Here is a 15269-nt window from a genome sequence, read left to right on the forward strand (position 1 = left end):
CACTTATTTCTCCTACTATTCCCAAGATTTCTGAACAGGGACCCCAGAGCAAAGGACTTATAAGTTTCATGTGGCATGGCATTTGTCTTCCAGCTGGAAACAAGAAGAAAGAAAGAAAAGCTGCAGAGCAATGGGTTGGGGTGACAGGATTCAAGTCTGTTGTGCATTTGCATGACAGAAAAAAAAGGAAACTATCAGGTTTCTGTCTTATGTCAGACATTTATCTAACAGTGGTCTAGAGAAAGCAAAATCTTAAGTGGGTAACTATGGGGTAAACTTCGTTCATGAAAAACTTGCCTGCAATATTTTCTGCTCCCAAACCCCAAGATTTATGCTGGTTTTAGAGGATTTTTTTTCTTGTTTTGTTTCCTGTTTTTAAGGCTGTTTTTTTACTATTCCAGATATTTCACTGACCAGCAGCACACTGAGTGAAAAACTCTTTGTTTTTATTGACAGTCAGCATATCTACCTATGCATCTTTTGAAGTTCCATTTCAACGAATATGTTGCTATGAAGACAGGATTTCTTTCATACTGTCCATTATTCTCAACACTCACTTCCAAATCCTCTTCAATTATCCATTTTTTGTGATCACCTTTGACCACAATCCCCCAAGGTATAACTGAACAGTGACCATTACCAGGTAACCTGCTTTAAAATACTGCTACCAACCTATAATAGGTGTTAAGAAGTGCTAAAAGAAAATGAATTGTTTAACATACATTAGATTATATATTTCATGTTCCTGACCTTGATAGGCCCTCTGAGCCTGTATCCACATAGGTATCCGTCTATCTAACTGCAGTGATTTAGAGATTAATATAGTTACATTGATGCAACCCCTTGGAGTGGAGACTATGCAGCATAAAAGGGGCATGATCAGTACAGTGTATTTTGACAGTGTATAACTCCACCAAATTCAGAACAGTATGGGTTTAATGATACCAGTATAAAATTGTTTCTTGACTGAAACAGCTGAACGGCCACAAAACTTTGAGAAAGGAAACGTGTGACAGGAAGGGAAGAGAAGGAAGGAGAGAGACAGTGGGGGTAAAGGCTTTAAGGTTAAAGCTACACGGAGGAGCCTTTTTTAAACTCTGTTATCGACACAGTGCTGTTAGTGACAGTAAGTGAGGCTGATCTGAGAAGGATACCCTTTGCAAATCCTGGCTTTTCAAAGGAACCTCTGTTTTTGACATAATGGAAGCTCAGAAGTCCCTGTCATGGAACATAATGTGGAATTGATTTTGCAAGGCTTTATCTACACAAAGTTGCACTGGTTTAATTAAAGGTGTGTTTTTAAATCAATTCAGCTAAACCAGTCCAAGCTCTTGTGTGGACACTCCGAAATCGATTTGAGACTGTCTTATGTCAACAGAGCTTAATTTGGCAAAGAACCAATTTACACTGAATAGGCACAATTTTTTTTTTGCTGATTGAAAGATTCAAAAATAGGTTTTAAAATAAATCTTATTTAAAACAATAAGTTTGAATGAATGCCTCTGTTTCTACCCTAGCTGTGCTAAGCTCTGCTGGCCTCCAGTAGCCTACTCCAACTGCTTAGGAAGGAGTTGAATTCACTTCTTGCAGCAATGTGTTTAAGGCCTTTTGACAGATACCTGTCTTTCTGAAATGATACAGTGTAAAGCCCTGTGAAACTACAAAGTCTAAATAGGCAGCAGGTGTAAGGACAAAAAAAGCAATCGGCTGTAGAGACCACTTCCATCCTCCTTTCCTATTTGTTTTTGTAATGCATAAAGGAGATAAGGAAAGTGTCTACTCCATGACGAGTAAAAGCTTTCATGCTCTAGAAGTGGGGAGCAGCTAAAATAATGCACAATTAGTGGGGGGAGGCGTTGAAATCAGGACAATGTTACTCTGTCAATCTAACATTGCTGGAGCTAAGCCAAAACCTTTCCTTTCTAAAGGGTCTGGCAGGGGTTAGAAAGGATTTTAAAGATCTACTGTAGACGAGCTGTGTGGAAATTTCCCAGAGTTTAAGGGTTTCTGTGCAATCCCTTTCAATCATTCACACTCCACCAGGCCATAAATGAAGGCCTGCATTTGAGTCCACAGCTGACAGAAAAGTGTCCATGCTATTTCCACACCTGAGAAACACATGGGAAAATGGGTGGTGTACTTGTTACCGATGTGCTGCTGAGGCCTAGGTTCAGGGCCTGATCCTGCTTTAGGGAACAGGAATCTCCACAAATGCCACAGCAGGAGCACGACCGGGCTGCGGGATGCTTCCCTGCTAATATTCAAGCACAACCTTTTCAGTGCTGAGAGCCAAAGTATCTCAGCTCCTTCCAGAAGGAGAACAAAAGGGCACCATTCTGCCAAGCGCTGCGTTCTCTCGAGCCTCTCTGTACACTGGGACCTAAGGGTACTCTGCATCTCAAGTGGGCAATCATATTGCAGAGTTGAGCAGAGACTGATTAAGTACTAGCCTGCCATCGCCTAAAGATGAATTTTCAACCTTTTTCCTTTGTGTCTGTTATGTTACTCCAAAAACTCATCTATGAAGCTAACAGGACTTAAAACTACATAGATGTGCTTAGATGGTGAACTATTGCCCTAATTATTGTGAACTGTGGTCCTAATTATGAAGTTTTATTTTAAAGCACTTATAACTGAGTTCACCGTATCCTTTCACTCCTCTGAAGTGCTGCTAGTGGGTAGTGTGCTACTTCACTTTCTGATCAGTTCAACATTTTTATTTTCAGAATGAATCCTGTATGAATTTCTCCTGATTCAAACCCTTTCCCTGCTGAGACTATATAATCCTGCTGTCTTGTTAGAGCAAAAATCCTCTATGAGACTTCATTCAAAACAAATTCCCTGCCTAACTGTTTCTTCCTTTTCACCTGGACAGTTATCCTTCTGATAATTTATAAGGAAAAAGTTCTTCTGTTGACTAGTTCAACCTTGTAAAGAGGACAGTATCAGTCTGACAGCAGCAAAAACAAAGAGATTCTCAAACTTAGTGCTAGAACATACTGGGCAGTTTTCCACTGCATATGGAGGAACAAAAGCAATATTGCAGTAGTCAGTGGATAAAACCCTCAAATATTCAGCTTGTTATGGTTCACTCATTATAAATGATTTCCCTATACAAAGCAGACTTTTTCAGATGCAGCTGCAATATTTTAAGTCCCCCTTCCTCTACTAACACACTGCACCCTAATGTATTGCAGCTACTGTCATTAGTCATGACTATACCTACTGTCTGTAATGGGATGCCATTCCTCAGCTTGATAAGCTCAAAATTAAGTGATTTTCCTGGAAACTGTTTCTCTGTAGCATCATTTGATCCACTAGTTTAAAAAGCCATGTCATTGGTTGCATTATAAATTCCATTTTAGTCTTCTTTTTTAAAGAAATTAATTGTAGCTTTCCTCTAGGCTTAATGCTGATATAAAAGGCTTTGGCTGATGAGCAAATCTTTTCCAAAGACAAGAATTTTCAATTCTATCATTTTTAAATAACAGTGTCATAAAAAACTCAAAGGAACAAACTTGTTTAAGTCAGCAGCACAAATGAAAGTTGACAAGTGATTAGCTCCTTCTGGGAATTAATTGTTTTCTACATTTGAGAGGAAAAAAATTGTCATAAGTGACTTTGGAAAGGGCCTGAAGCATGGGCTTTGAAAGTATAATACTACAAACATCAATTTAAACGATTACATATTTAAGCAGTTTTTATAACGTGAAGTTGGCATGACAATGCACAACAAACCACCAAAAAAAACATTTCTTGCAAAGAGGAAGCAATATGCACACTTGTAAAAACTCAGCAATATATTAGTAATGATGCCTTCAAAACTGCCTTCAAAACTTCAGCATGGATTCTTGAGTCTCTAGGGCAGTGCATATCTGTGCATGCCCAAAACAGAAAATGTTGCTTGCCCTGCAGGGTGGAAGTAATTTAAATGATTTCTACTGGTTGTCCTACTCCCTTCTCTTTCTATCAGATGAAAGAATGAGAAGGGATCTTTTTTCCTGGTTTCTCCTTTGAGAAGACAGAGTTAAAATCACATCTGTATCACTCTGCTTCTCACTGGCTATGCCATTGTCACATCACAGCAAGAGCCATTTACACCTGTTCCTCTGATTTCTCACATCCTAGTTTCCAAGGAAAGAAAATTTAGGACTGTGTACTGGAGATGCAGTGCAATTTGGGCAAGTCCCTCCATAGACAAATGAACACTACTTGAACATGGAGGTGGGCTGCTGGTGGTCACTATTCCTTTCCTGGACCACAGCACAGGGAACAGTTATCATTATTTTTTAGACTGATGATATCATCTTAGATCACAATCCATATAAAGTATTAAAAGTTATCAGAATGTTTTGAGATGACAGCTTCAAATATGCCTACAGATCAGACTCTACAAGTTCTTATGGAGTGCAACTTCGTACCTGAGCAATCAAAAATTGTTTCACAAATTCTCACACATTCCTATGACAATTTTTATGATATGTAGTCCAACCCTGTGGACCAATCTTACGTATTTTTCCTCTGTGAAGTAATATTTTTATGCTACTTGTTATCTGGGTTCAAATCTACTGAACCGTAACCTTAGGAGAAACACTACTCACTATAACCATTCTATCCTATTCATGTATATGAAAACCATTTACATGAATAAAACCCTGAAGCTCTGAGCTAAAAGACAGAAAAGTGGACAAATGACATTCATTTTTATGTTCTAGCAATTAAAATTAAGACCTGGCAGATTTCAAAGGGTCTCAAAACCACACTCACATTAGACAAGGAACCCAGGCTGAGATCACAGAAGCATAGAATGGCTTGTGTTGGAAGGGACCTTAAAGATCACCTGGTTCCAACCCCCCCCTGCCATGGGCAGGGATGCCACCCACTAGATCAGGCAGGCCAAGGCCCCATCCAACCCGGCCTTGAACACCTCCAGGGATGGGGCATCCACAACTTGTCTGGGCAGCCTGTTCCAGTGCCTCACCAGCCTGTGAGTGAAGAATTTCTTCCTAATGTCTAATCAAAATCTGTCCTCTTTGAGTTTAAGACTGTGTCCTGTCATTATCTACCCAATCTGCTATGTGATTTGGATGTGGAGTGGTATGTTCTTGAGACTCTTCAACGTAACTAAACTTTTGAAGGCAGGTCTATTACCCATAGTTTTGGGCAGGACAGCAAGGTCTGCTTGTGTTTTGCCTTTTTCCTATACAAACTGACTCATTTCACAAGTAAGACAAGATCTGCAGTGCAATGATGTTGTATTCCTACAGTCTTTGCCAGGATGTAGTGTTCATGACATTTAAAACACACACGGTAACAGGGAGGAACAGGTCACTGTAGCATGAAATGAAGAAACAGGAGCTGAATAAAAAATAATAAGAAAAAAACACAAACCAAACCAAACAAACAAAACCTACACAAAGAGAAGCCGTAAATTCATATGAAAAATAATGAGGATTAGATATTCCGGGTTCTCCAGACAGTGAGAAAAGGTTCAGGAAGCACAGAAGCACAGAATACACTTTATAGCACTGTGAATATTCTCTGAATATTTACGTACTTCCTCGCCATGATGAATACCATTCATCATGTACATCATGTACATTATATCATGTACATTCTCACATACTGTGAGAAATACTGCTTGTAGAACTTGATATCCAAACTATCACAGAGCAACTGTGATTAGAGAGTAGCAGAAGAAAAAATATGGCCAAGTTTCAGGAGAAAACTAGCGGGCCTGTTTTTTCAATATACGCCTTAAGGCAATTAGAATTAGGCAGAGATTTCCAAGAAAGGTTATACTTCTCACTCTTCACCCTGCCTTGTTTCTATCAGAAACTTTGCTCACTATAGACGTGATTCTTTCCATTCAATATCTTCCCTCACACAGCAGCTGGCTTACTGGATTGAGTAATTATTTCTCCTGTTCTCCTGTTCTGGGTTGAGTAATTATTTCTCACCTGTTCAGTGGTACAGGTACCAGACAGATAAAGCCGACAGTGCAGAAGACATAATAATCAGATCATTAGACCTGACACTTACTTCATACTCCTCTTTAAATCCATAGCCTTCTGCACACTTCATTTGGGTGATGTGCTGTAGCAAGTCAGCTACACGGATGGCTGGATGAAGCTGTCCAGTCTGGTAAGGAACATCCACCGGATCTCGCTTCTTGTAGGTATGGGATTGAACCAGGCTGCTTGTGTCACTGACCATCGTATGGGTTTCATCTAGGAAAAGAGTATCTCATAATGTACTGGCTCATTTTCACTTATTAACAAAAATACAAATTACACAGATTTCTAGAGGAATGGCAGAAATCTGACACCATCAACATTGCTTCTGTCTGTGAAGGCTATATGCCAGAAGAACAGTAAATCCATGGAGCAGTTTACACAGGGAAATTGCAAGACTAATTGGAATGAGGCAAATTCCATGATTCTACAATGGAAGCATTGCAGAGCAGTCCGAACTATAATATTGCTTTAAATAATGCTAGCTGATCATAAATGAGTTTTAGATTAGGCATTTGGTTCTAAGCTGCGAAGAAGTTTCATTCTGAAACTTCAACAAGTCCTACAGAACAGAAGAGGACTTGTAGTCTTAGATTAGTTAACTGCAATATTTTAAACTGCAAATTTAGAGCAAATGTTTGGAGTGAGCAAAATAAAAAGATGCACAAAATGGCTTATGGTTTCATCAAGCTAGGACTGCAATGGAAATGTAGATCTGATACAACATTTGGAGACAAACTACAAGAGGACAAATGCAAAGGATCATCGTATCAGGGAAAATGTCTTGACTGGCTGCTGAACATGCTTTAGGACCACAGTATATCATGAGCCATCACATTAGGCATGAAATGTTATATGCCAACTGACATGCAGGCCAACAAACAAGAGAACCCAGTGGGTTGGTTAAAATTTTTATGAGACACGTACTCTCCCAACCCTCCACATCTCTTCCGTGGGGCAAGTGGGCAACTTACCATTGATTGGCACTTTTAAGAAGATACATATCAGGAGAAAAAAAGAGGAGGAGAAAAAGGAAACAGGGCATAAGCAACAGTACTACATTAATAATTACAGGTAATTTTATGTTTGTAATTTAGTCTTCACAGTGTGATTTCCTAAATGAATCAGATTTTGATCTCCGTTTCACTGTACAAATCAACTGTACTGATACCAAGGTATCTTACTGTGAGTCAATTCACACAGATGTAACTGAGATCAAAACTTATACTTAGCAATAAATGGACAGATGTGAAAGTGCACGCTACCTAAGGAAGCAGTATCAATTTCTTCCTATTTAGATGGAGTTCTTAAGATTAGTTCAGACTTGACAAGAGAAAAAAACAACCCAAATTCTGAGGTCAAATTATCATCAAACTTTTTACCCAAATAATAGTTTTGCATATCTCAAAGAGTTTTTGATTTTTAAATGAAATCGTAAATGTAGTGCTTCGACTTTGCCAAACTACTCCTCAATGGCAGCATACTAACCAAAACAAGGGGTTTACAAAAATAATATATTTATTTTTAAAAAATGTAAAAAATATGAAAAGGAAGCACTAAAAATATTTTCACATTCAAAAGTTAAATAAATTATAACAGAAAGTTCCTCATATTTTCTGTACGAAAAGATTCCAGATTCTCTTATGCATACCAAAAATACTACCACATCTCATTCAAGGTGAGATTCTGGTCTTAGTTATACAACTGGAAATAGATGTTAAAGCCACAAAGCTCATATTTCAAGAATGATTTCAGGGTCTGTCAATTGATACTTATACCAAGATGTATGAAATCTGGTCCTCAGTAAGCATACAGTCAGTATGAACTGTTCATTTAAATCTAAACCAAAAATAATAGAGAACAATTTATGGGTATGAGTATGTGTATTTCACTACTTTTTCTGCTTGTTTGCTAACCTGATCCAATCCAGAGGAAAACAGATTCATCATTTAGTCATAAAATTTGACAACTTTTGTCTAATGTGTGATAAAATTGTACTGCAAAGCACCTTGGGATGCATGGCATGGAACGTGGTATACAAGTGTAGGTACAGTATGTTGCTGTTGAAATGGCACCTGAAAACTACAAGGTGGCTAAGACACAAAAGACAGAAAGAGTGTAGGAAGTTGATAAGCTGATCATGATTTTTGAGTGGCTTATTTCTATTTTAGAAGCGGGCTAGAAAGTTAGTTTGCCTTTTTTCTTTTTTCTTTTTTTTTTTTTTTTTTGTCCCCTCAAACTAGAGAAGCTCTAACACAAACTTTTAGTAACTATGATTAAGACAAAGTTACCAGACAGTAGGGTCTTGTCCTATAAAAGCAGCAGTTTAATCCTTATGAATTTCTTTCCCATGAGCTCCTTTGTTTAGACTAATTTTCCTATCTTGACTTCTTTATCTCTTATAGCTGCATTAATTCTGTTTGCTTTCTTTGGGAGCAACTTTTCAAGTTTTTTTTTTTTTTAAATAAAGTGCTTTTATAAGTGCTTTTATTCCTTTTTTTTTTTTTATGGTACATTATGAAGCCATAGTTTTTTGGTTTGTTTTTGAGCACTGTAGCATGAGCTTTTCAGCATTTTCACTCTTTTTCAAAGGGTGAGCTCTTCCAGATTGCAGTGCTCGTACGGAATTGGAAGAGTCTCCATCTTAACTACACCTACAATTGCAGTTTGTCTACTTTCCACTTACTGATTCCCATACAGTTGTACAACACTTGTACAACTTTTAATACAACTTTTATTTATTTACCAGTTGTATGAACTTATGGCATTGAAGGCAAACTCAACCCAATATGTTCTCTGAGATGGCACTCTTATTTCTCCATTTTCAGAAATACATATGACTGGCACTTGACAAACGTGACCTACACTTTTGACCTACACCAACTATAAATTTAATGGTTATTATGTAAAGCTTTTATTAAGCTCTCAAACTTTCACTTAGGTTATTAGGATAAGCATGGAAGTTTTTCCTCAAGCGTATGAAATTTTCCTGATATCTGAAACTGAGAAGTAAGATTGTTGCCCTCTGCACCAGTTAAGGAGTTTACCATTAATTATTAACCTTTCAGTTTATTTTTTTAATTGGTGAAGTTTATAATATGCATGAATAGTACAAAGATCTTGCTATACAGAAATTTGGAAATGGCAAGTGTGTTGTGGACTTCCTAGCAGTTTCTGGCTTTGAAAACTGAATTCAGCCATTCATCAGACCTGTAGCCTTCCAAGGAGGTCACATTGAAAAGTTTATTTAATTCTAAATACATGCTTGACCCTACAGCCTAAAAAACAGCAACAGCAGGTATTAGCAGCAGTAGAAACCCATCACTTTAGTTAATAGCTATATTCCTCAACTGACTCAATCATAGCTGATTTGATTTACCTGAGATAAAATAGTATCCCTATACAAACAGTTATAAACACCTTTTGGGAGATAAATCATGCCTGAATAGGACATCACTCATAAAAGGGTACTAAACTTTTAACATGTAAGGTTACCAAAATATTCATTTTCTACAGTGAAATAACTGGAAGGTTTTCTGAGTGCAGGCTGCTGCATTAGACCATAAAATATATATCAACCTAAATCAAGATTTTACAAATTTAGGACAAATAAAAACATATATATGTATTTTTCAGTGTGTGTTTGTCTGCTATCTGAACTGCTTGCTTAGAGATTATTTCTTGTGGAAAAAAGCTAACAAATATTTTTACCATCATTACTACACGACAAAGGATTGAAAACCAAAACCAAACCAAACCAAAAAAAAAAAACCCCCAAAAAATCAGAGAAAATATTAACTTGAAAAACTCTTGAAGTTTTTCTCCTGATAATAGTACTTTTTACCCTGCCCACCCACAAGGTCAGAACAGCTACTGGATGAAGCGTTGAATGAATGCTAAAGCACACAAAAATATCTAACGTCTCAGGCAGTTAAAAGGCACTGCAAATTTCATTTGCATGCAGATTATTACATTGTTACAGCCACTACCATTACCTTCTCCCAGATTTACATAATGTATAAAAATGCACAGGTTCCTTCTCAAAGTTAAAACACTGAAATGCACTTTGCTAAATCTTCTTTTCAATAACAAGTTTTCAAAAATCATCTTCCTAAACTTCTACCTCTTATATGCTTCACTCTACTTTTACTTAAGCCTGTTTAACTTGTGGTTTAAAGAAAAGAATTAGTTTAGAGTTAGTTATTAGTTTTATATTTTTTCAATAATTTGAAAAAAGAGGAGAACAGGGAAAAATACTTGTAAAAACATCAGTCATAGTAAAAGGAGTAAATAGAGAGGTTTAACACTGGAGTTTGAGTTCTTGCTACAGCACATTGCTGTATTTTGCTTTATTACTTTAAAATGTCTCCCTAATTTGTTTAAAGTTAGTATGGGAAGCGTAAATAAATACAAGACACAATGTGGTCAATTACTTCAGCACTGAAAATGCAATAGTGCTTCACGTTTACAGTTTTATTACTGTGCAGAAACCCCTTTCTTTCTGATATTGGGCAACAGCAGGTTTTTCTAAATTCCCAGTGGAAATGCTGTATACTTTAACTGTATGTTTTTAACCTATAGTTCTACCATTTCATTTCATTCCTGTGACACCTAATGCATAATAAACTGTGTTACTGTAAGTGTCATGTTATCATTTAGCTGTTCAAAATACCACTTCTCCTCTGAAACTTCTCTTTGACAATCATGTCAGAAACTGTGGCATTGTGAGAAGAAATGAGCTGGTGGGATGGCCAAAACTGTATTTTGTCTGATTTTCTATATCATGAATAGCCTAATTAGGAAACAAAATGTTATTTTTAAGAAGTTACATCTCCAGTTCTGAGAAAAAATGGAAAAAAATGAGGGAAAGTATTTCAATTGCTGCGATAATCAAATTCTTTTGTGTCACTCCAAATACATGCATAAACATTTCCTCGCAAATCCACTTGTTAAAATTATTTCTCTTTTTTCTCCCCTGACTTGCACTATGACACTAGAAATCAAGCCTGATAACTGTCTTTAGTACTCTCACTGTAGACAAGCCTACCATCCCTCCCTTGAGCATGAAACTACAGCTTTTTGAGTACTATTGTCTGTATCCCGAGAACTGTGACTTTCTAAATTACTTCAGCAATAAACTTTGATAAAGGGAAATGTTCTCACCTAAAATTGCAGTTGGCACAAATGGATCTGTCATACATCATAAGCAGGTCAATGCAGAAAAGGTAAAAAGAGAGAGAGAACAGTAAATGATTGATAAATGTTCCTGAGTTTTCTTTCAGAAAGCCACTGTAAGCAACTGGTTACATGTAATATTTATTAAATTTCCATGGAAAGGAGTATAATAATGTAATTAAATATGCTTTTGTTATGAAAAAGTCTCCATAGAGTTGAAACCAAGAAAAAAAATTGGTTACCTGGGTAATAAGAGTTAGGCACCGTTGTGCTCAATGTGTTAGTTTTCATTGTAAATGAAGATGGTGAAGATACAGCTGAAAAAAGAAACAGAGCGAGTTAGAGATAGCAAAATGATATGTGGCTATTTAAGTTGAGTGACACAGCATGTGTGATTGACTTGGTTTAGGGTCTGTCCTGTTGTGTTTGTTGCATTGGAATCAGGACCTAGGGAAAAGCAGCTATGTCTAGTGAATAAAATGGCTCATTGAATTTGATCAATTCCCTAAAAAGAAATGTAATCAGATGAAGCATTTTGATCAGGGATGACAAATACACTTCTCGAATCACAAGATTAGACTAAACACCGGTGCTTTAATAAAGACATCATGGTGACAACAGGTGCTTTTGACAGAAGCTTTGATCATTAGTAAGTTTACCTAATAATACAGTAAATACTGTATGCAAATACTCTACTGTAGTTCCTTTTTCCTCTATTGTTTTTCAATTTGTTCAGACAGGTGGATAATGTGTACACAGATACTATTATGCCCTGAATATCACTCTGCTTAACAATGGTTTTCAGGCTGTGATACATACACCAATGCTGGCATTGGTATTTAATGATTTAAACATTTATAAAAGCAAAACACAATGAAACAAATTAAATTCAGTTAATTCCCTGTTATACATAAATCACATGAATTACTATTGTAAGCACAGATACATTCAATAGGAGAGAATTAACCTTATCTTTGGGTGAAATGTTCACCCAAAAACTCATTAAAGGCTTTTAAGCAAAGCTTTTTCAAACTCAACCTTAGTTGTGGTAGGTTTGCTTGATGATATTCACACAGATCAATGAATGTAAGTTTATTCTGGATAAGAATATAAGCAGACTAACAGGAATTTGGGAAACAAGCAGAATTAAGGAAGACAGAATCTGCTGGATGAGAAGCAGTGAGATTACTCCTGCTAGCTTTGATCTGCCTTTTTTTTTTTTGCTGTTGATCTTCTAGGGCATACAGTTGCCACCCCTTATTAAGATGGAGTTATATGGAAACTGGTTTAAATGATGCCAGACAGTATCATTTATCCTAAAAGTGAATCTGAGACTGCTTTCCTTTGATTATGTCTCCTGAGTCACTGGACAGAAAGGACAGAGTGCTATTCCTTTTGGGTGTGGATGTAGAGACTAGCTGACGTCAGGGTTGCTGCAGCTAATAAAACTGTCTAGATACAGAATGCAGCCAGGTTAATAAACTTTTATAGGAAGCAAGAATGCCTTAAATCTCTTGAGAACAAGGTCTTACACAATTTTTTTTCCTAAAGACTGTCAAGTCAATTCTTCTGGTGACCACATTTATTATGGAAAGTCTGAATTTGAGGTTCTAGCCCTCAATTGGTGTAAAATATTTGACATGCCAAGAATGTCAAGTTGATTTAAGTTTGTTCACATGAAGAGAGGATGTAGTCACAGGAATTCATTGAAGCCTCTTTGGTTATTGTGACCATTCAATAACACCATTAAAAGACTACACCATGAGGGCAGAAGATGAAGTCAAACCTCTTGATCTCTTTACAAAAGTAAGAGATCTCATTAACTGCAATGGAATAGTCTCACCAGAATGGCAAGCCAGATTTTTGAAAGATATTTTCAAAGCAATTTCAAAAGTAACACAAATGCAAATTAACATTGCAAATTCTGAGCCTAATGATGCTGAGAGAAGTCTCACTGTATAAACCTCACAGAGTGTTTGTACAACTGAGCTCGTCAAAGATAAGTTCTTAAGCTCATTATTAAAGAGTGGGAGTTGGGCCTCATAATGTCAGTACTTGAAACGAAATTCAATCTTTGATAAATTCTGAAGATGTTAAAAAACATTGGTATACAAGAAAAAAAAAGAGATTCCTTAAGAACTACAAAAAATAGAATGTTTTTTGAACGTAGTCATTCTTTTTCTATTCTTTTTAACAGCTCTAAAAAACTAATGCAGTCCCTGTCTTTGGTCATTGCTAACCTCCAGACAGGTGTAAGTCCTTGACTAAAATTTTAATAGAGAAAAAAATATATCCCAAATTCTTTTTATTTTCAGGGTAGATCCAAGAAGACGCAGAATTTTCAACAATCTCTTATGAAATTGCAGAGCAGATAATTCAGCTGAGTTCTTCCTTTGCACAAGCAACAGAAAGAGCATCATCTAGAATTGGAAATAATAAGACAATTGGATCACCATTATTAAGTTATGGCATTCAAAAATAAATTTTGCCTACAAAAAAAAAAAGTGAGCAGGGATAGCAGTTGAAGGACATGGGACAGCATGAGGGATATAACATTTTTAACATAATAGAAATTGGAGAAAGGTAAAACTACAGCTGTTTCAGTAATGTCTTTGCTCTTCTGCAGAAGAAAAGGATGGACAAAAAAAAGCTCAATTATCCTTATTATTTTTAAAGAAGTCTATTCTTGATGTCTGACTGTCTTGCTCATTCGAATACACACTGTAATGTGTTGCACAGTGGGAGAGTCTGGGTTCCATGGATTTTCCATGACTGAGTAATGAGAAATATTTTAAAAACCATTTGCACCTTTCTTCCACCTTCAAAAAAAAAGAAAAAGAAAAAGGAAAAGAAAAAGAAAAGAAAAGACTTACATCTCCCATTTAGATTGTGCGTGTCCATGAAAGAGAAAGCTTCATCACAGTTGGTGCCTTGCTCAGTGTAGCTTTTATCCATTGAATTCACCATCACTGTCATTTCCTGCCGTGTACTACTCAATGTCTCTTTCCGCTTTTTAGCCAATTTTCTTAAGAAATGAACGTTGAGAAGAGAAAAAAAAAACACAACAACAAAATCCAGTGAGCAGACACAGTCTTCATGTTGTTTAGACCAGTATTATAGTTTGTAAACATATTATTAACATATTTGCAATTATTCCTAGTTTTCTGAAAACATAATTGATTTCACACTTGCATCTTTAAACAGCATCTGACAATCTAGGGCTAGTTGCCAATGCCCTGACTTATGGTGGAACAGCACCTTAATCCTGATGAGCACCATTGAATTAAAATGTAATACTCAGATACAAAGGTGCTGTGAGCTACTGTATCAGTGACTACATCTGTTTAAATACATAAATAAAAATGATAGAAGACAAGATTTCACTGGGACTGACAAATCAGTAACAATTTCCACTTCACATGCGTAGAAACACCCGGAGCTGTTTCAGAGACAACACATAATACAGCTGTACATCATACTCTGTGTTTGATCCCTTACATACTTTGCACAAGCAAGTGACATTTCAAACTGACTTGCATTTCTAAAGACGATTTTCTGTCACTCTTGTCTTGATTTCAGTGGGATTAGGCACAAGAGTTAGTTGCTTCTGAGCAGGAATGATCTGTCAGAGACAAGATCTTGATTCTGATAAAATAATAGGGAGTCATTAAACTACAGAAGTGCTTCGGACATATGTACTTCTCTTTTCCAGACCTATCTCTTTAAGATCCATCTAAATTAAAATCTCACCCAGTCTCCCCCAGATCTAATTGTGCTTAGATACCATCAAAAAATAACATGTCCAAGACCGCTCTCCTGATTTTTTCTTCAAGTTCTGCAGGACATCTGTGATTCTGAGGATGGATCTTACATCCATTTGGCTTGTTTCCCTGGCCTGCGACTCTGTTTTAGACTAAGCTTTTCTCCAAGCCATTACCTACAGATTTCATTACAGTTTTCCAAATTCCCTTGGGTATAGCATCTTCAAAGTATGGGTTTTGCACAGAAATGACTGCTCCACAGACTTTGATTTTCTCATATCTAAGTTCAGTAACTTTTTCTCTGTCAAAAACATAATGA

The 15269-nt window shown here is 36.6% G+C and overlaps 1 protein-coding gene across 5 annotated transcripts in view; it reads right to left on the reverse strand.

The window, feature by feature from the left end:
• Positions 1-15269, reverse strand: part of PTPRM (protein tyrosine phosphatase receptor type M) — a 476211-nt gene that overhangs the window by 83490 nt on the left and 377452 nt on the right. For 2 of the 5 annotated variants that reach the window (XM_035564162.2, XM_035564158.2), the window contains 4 exons: positions 14063-14214; positions 11432-11506; positions 11178-11204; positions 6043-6230 (listed from right to left, as the gene is read on the reverse strand). In XM_035564162.2, the coding sequence (XP_035420055.1) occupies positions 6043-6230; positions 11178-11204; positions 11432-11506; positions 14063-14214 (442 nt within the window). The remainder of the gene's footprint in view (positions 1-6042; positions 6231-11177; positions 11205-11431; positions 11507-14062; positions 14215-15269) is intronic. The other 3 variants (XM_050708960.1, XM_035564159.2, XM_035564160.2) reach the window with 2 other exon arrangements.

Source organism: Cygnus atratus, chromosome 2 (genome assembly GCF_013377495.2).
Source record: "Cygnus atratus isolate AKBS03 ecotype Queensland, Australia chromosome 2, CAtr_DNAZoo_HiC_assembly, whole genome shotgun sequence".
Lineage (NCBI taxonomy): Eukaryota > Metazoa > Chordata > Aves > Anseriformes > Anatidae > Cygnus > Cygnus atratus.